Raw genomic sequence first — 4696 nt, 5'->3', positions numbered from 1 at the left:
TGCCTAAAAAATAAAGCATTTGAGAAAGGCAGCAATAGAACATTGTTGGAGTACTCATTTGATTCAAATGCTTTAAATTGTGACGTAGGACAACAATTTGAGGTACTGCACTTGCTCTAAGGAGCTACCCTTCTGGGCCATTGAGCATAATAGCATATATAAGCTCCAACACGGTAATAATTCAATGGAAGCCCTAAACTAAAAACAGCCCATGTATAGGTTTAGTTAGCAAACAAAACTTCAAAAAGCCCAGAAGAAAATTCTAAAACAAATTAGCACGACACGTGTCATTTAACGGCAGCAAATCCTTGGACAGACAACGATAATAATCCCCAATAATGTCGCTGACATCATCGGCACACTTCTCAGTACCACCAAACCCATTATTTAGTGTAAAAACGACCACTATCGCCGCCTCTCGAATTAAAGCATCTTCTACTATGGATAACAATCCTCAATCCACAAACTCACCGTCGAAGAAAGTGGTTGTTTGCGGCGGCGGAGTCATCGGAGTCTGCGCCGCCTACTATCTCTCCAAGAAAGGCGCCGCCGTTACTCTCGTCGAGAAATCATCCATCGCCTGCGCAGCCTCCGGGAAAGCCGGCGGGTTTTTAGCGCTTGACTGGTGTGACAGTGGGCCCCTCTCGTCCTTAGCTAGAGCGAGCTTCAATCTGCACCGTTCATTAGCTCAGGAGCTAGATGGTTATAACACATACGGCTATCGCCCTCTCACGACTCTCAGCCTTTCTGTAACTGAATCGAAATCTGGTATTGGGCCAGGCCCAGGGGCTCCGCAATGGGTCGATGGGCCTGCAAAGCAAGTGAGGACCATTGGGACTCCTGAGACTACAGCCCAAGTTCATCCGCAGCTCTTTACGAGGACTTTGTTGTCGAGGGCTGTGGCGGAGCACGGGGTGGAGGTAGTGATCGGAAAGTTGGAGAGTGTGGTGGCGGAAGGGGGTTGCGTTACGGCGGTGGAGTTGGAGGGAGGGAGGGTTGTTGAGGCTGATGCGGTGGTGTTGGCGCTTGGGCCGTGGACAAGTAAGCTGTTGATGTTAAATGAGTTGTTCAGAGTTTATGGGCTTAAGGCCCATAGTATTGTTTTGGAGCCTAAAGAAGCTGATGCTATTAGCCCACATGCGCTTTTTTTGAGTTATTATGCTGCTGGTGGTGGGAAGCCCATGGATCCTGAAGTGTATCCTCGTCCTACAGGTATTTTGCTCTATTTTCAACTACCTTGGAAATGTTAATTTAAAGTAAGACATGTTTTTGCTTAAGAGCTCACTATGTGATTTGCAATTATATTTGATAAGTATTTCAACACTTGAGTATGATGATTAAGGGATGACAAAGAAGCCGGGTTTTATTTGAAACAACCTCCATGATTTCTACTTCTAGGAGTTAGGTTACTGCATTTTACGAGAACTGGCCAAGTGATCTAGTTTAGGATTGCCCAAAGTAGTTGTGGTAGAAGCAAGGGGGCTGATCAGGCTCTAGCCTGTGGCCTCGAAAAGAAATTTTAAAAATGATTTTAATTTCCAAACGATTTTGTTTTAACAATAGACATTTTCTTTAAGTGCTGAACTTTCAAAAGTTACTATTAAGCTCTTTTGTCCTCGTGTCTTCAAGCTCCACCATTATCATGATTGTTTTACTCATAGGAAATTTTATTTTTTGGAGGCTTCTAGTTAGTAGGTAGGAATGCGAATCACTTGCGCCCTAGCAAACTCCCGATTCATTAAACCTTTTATTAATGAATAAAACAAATTTAAAATGTAGGATTTTAGTTAATTGTGCATCTTAACCAATAGTACATTCTGTTTTTTTATGCAAACAAGAGTTATATATTTTTAACACATGTTATTGTCTTTTCTCTTGTAAACTAGGAACTATATGCACAAATATCTTCAAATCCAATATGTGATATTCCCACAACGTCAAGAAATAATAATAAAAGGATGAATTTTTCTGGTTCAGAGACAAGTTATTACCCTATATAATGGAGAAAATCATGCAATGTAAAGTAATATTGAAAATTTTAAGTTTGTAACTAATACTTCGATCTAGTGGCGATAGAGTAATATAAAGATTGCATGTAATTAACTATGTTAGTAACTTATTTATCACTACGAATTCAGGAAGAGAGATTGGTAGAAGAAGGAACTGTTCAATTAAAACGTAAAGCTTTTTCTATGAAAAAAATAAAAGGGGATGAACATAGATGTGTGCACCTCTCACGACTCGGCCCCTTACATATTTCTTAAGTGTTCTTTTTGTTTGGGGATGGCTACTCTCGAATGACTTGTGTACCAAAACAAAGTTGGGAGGTATTTGAACTTTTAATTGATTTAAATACGTCAAGATGGACTTTAAATCAAGAATGTGAAGTGATAATTGGACAAATTATGCCTCCTTAAATGTGAAATGGAAGATGTGCATCGTGAAATGACTATTCCATATACACCTGAGTAAAATAGCATAGTGTGTGTGAAAGAAGAGTAAGATCGTGATAGAGATTTCCTGATCAATTCTGTAAGAAAGATTATTAGGACTTAAGTGGAAGCTGTTTATAACAATATATGAAGAGATTATTAGGACTTTTAAGTGGAAGCTGTTTATAACAATATATGAATATTAAAATCGAGTGATTTATGAAGACTGGAATACGAAGACCATTCATGAACGAAAACTCCTTAAGATGACATTGGACATCCTTCACTTAAGAATGTCAGGATTTGTATGGTACATGTGTTGTTAGAGGGACTCATTTACATTGCACATTCAAGGGATATCAAGTTTTCAACCCACAACCCATAAAACAATGAACCTAACTCAACAAAGATGTTATATCGACAACTTATTACAAGTGGGAACAGAGGCAACATGCTAAGAAGAACACAACTGCTGGTATATGACGGAAGATTTTATAATGATTTATTTGGGACAGAAGAATGTTTATATGTTGATAATGAGAAAGGCCAAATGCGAAATTGACACTTAAGAATAGTAACCATAATTATTTAAATATCATTGGCATCAGTGACATTTGCACTGAGACAAACATGGTCCATTCAGTGACTTTGAAAGATGTTAGACATGTTATAGTCTTCCACGTATTTTTATATCAATTTTTCGAGTGTTCATCTAAAGATGAACACACCAGTTGTAAAGCCAATATCATTTCTCTACTATCAGCCACGATCTACTCCTTTTATCATATACAAAAACTAATTTTAATTGAGACTTGTTTTTTGGAATAGAGCGGGTATATTATGCTGACAATTATATATATTAGAAAGTTCATGAAGGATCATCTATGACAATTATAATTGAGACTGCTTTTCACAAGAGATAGACTAATCAGTGTTCTTCCATAGACTGAAAATTCGAATTTCCTTCTGATCTAGGAGGTGGTGGGGTGATTATTTGAGCAATTAGTTTTCTGTTGTAGAATGAAAATTCAAATCTCCTTCTGATCCTGCTGGTGGTGGCGTAATTATATAAGCAAGCAGATATTAAAAGAGAAGGGGGGAAAAGATTGCACAACCTTATTCTTAAATAATACTATGAATATACATGTTGAAAATCTGTCCTTCACTACATAGTAACAGTATATGTATCTGCGAACTGTGACAAACTGCTGTAGAAGGTTTCTTTCATTGTGATTTAAGACTGATTACTTTGAAGTGTATGGTCCATTGTTGGTTAATGCACTAATCTAATACAGGGGAGCCAACTGTAGTGAACATTAAATTGTTCATTAAGTTGGGATGCGAGCTGAACATGGCCACTATTTTGAATCAAGTACTATGATTATTTTCTCTCACATAATTCACAAAGACTACTATGTTTTGGAGTTCAACTGATTAAATATTAATGACAGGAGAGGTATATATATGTGGAATGTCAGCCGAGGTTGAAGTCCCAGATGATCCAGAAGAAGTGTTTCCAAACCCAGAATCAATTGAAGTCCTTAAAAAGGTTGCCAAGAATGTATCAAGTCATTTGGCGGAAGGGGAAGCCACAGTGAAAGCAGAGCAAGCTTGCTTCTTGCCATGTACAGATGACAGTGCGCCAGTCATCGGTGAAGTTCCAGGGGTGAAAGGATGTTTTGTGGCAACGGGGCATAATTGCTGGGGTATTCTTAATGGCCCGGCCACTGGGGCTGCTGTTGCCGAGCTAGTAATTGATGGTCATGCAACTATTGTTGATCTTGGAAAATTCAGTCCTGCAAGATTTATTGGAAGGCGAAAGAGTTGATCATTTTTCTTTGTTGAAAAGAAACGGTGAATCATTGTAGAGTTACATATGTGTATGGCTGGTGTTGTTACTAGTAAAATCTGTTAGATTGTGATGCTGGAAGGCTGGAAAATGCCAAATCCTTGCCCTTGGTGTCATCATATCATTTCACTACTTTCTGACCTTGATAGATATAAGTTCAGTTTCTGAGTTCTTGTAATCCAAGTTTAGCGGAGGTTCAGTGTCATAATCAGGCTGATAGTGGCATGTATAAAAAAACTGTTGAGGACACTTTGAATAGAGATAAATTTAGCTGAGAAAAGATGAAACTCTTCTCAGTTCTCAGGAGAAGGTTAAATGTTAAATGTATATAAATCTTATTAACATGTTGTCATCAATAAAATTTTTGAATTGAAGTGTTATGATCAATAGTGATGCTCATAATTTGAAAATTAAC

General features: G+C 38.0%; 1 protein-coding gene across 1 annotated transcript; it reads left to right on the top strand.

Moving 5' to 3' along the window:
* The first annotated feature begins 242 nt into the window (after positions 1-242).
* LOC108193161 (putative oxidoreductase TDA3) lies at positions 243-4459 on the top strand. Its single transcript, XM_017359696.2, has 2 exons — positions 243-1212; positions 3884-4459. The coding sequence occupies exons 1-2, from the start codon at positions 339-341 to the stop codon at positions 4258-4260; spliced, it is 1251 nt and encodes a 416-aa protein (XP_017215185.1). The 5' UTR covers positions 243-338; the 3' UTR covers positions 4261-4459.
* Positions 4460-4696: the final 237 nt, after the last annotated feature.

Source organism: Daucus carota, chromosome 7 (assembly GCF_001625215.2).
Source record: "Daucus carota subsp. sativus chromosome 7, DH1 v3.0, whole genome shotgun sequence".
NCBI classification, from domain to species: Eukaryota; Viridiplantae; Streptophyta; class Magnoliopsida; order Apiales; family Apiaceae; genus Daucus; species Daucus carota.
This window is presented reverse-complemented; position numbering and strand designations above follow the sequence as displayed.

Bases quoted from the DNA above. Each gene is read 5' to 3' on its own strand.
- LOC108193161 (XM_017359696.2), top strand. From the start codon at position 339: ATGTCGCTGACATCATCGGCACACTTCTCAGTACCACCAAACCCATTA. The intron at 1,213-3,883 runs GTATTTTGCTCT...TATTAATGACAG, and splicing joins AGTGTATCCTCGTCCTACAG to GAGAGGTATATATATGTGGA.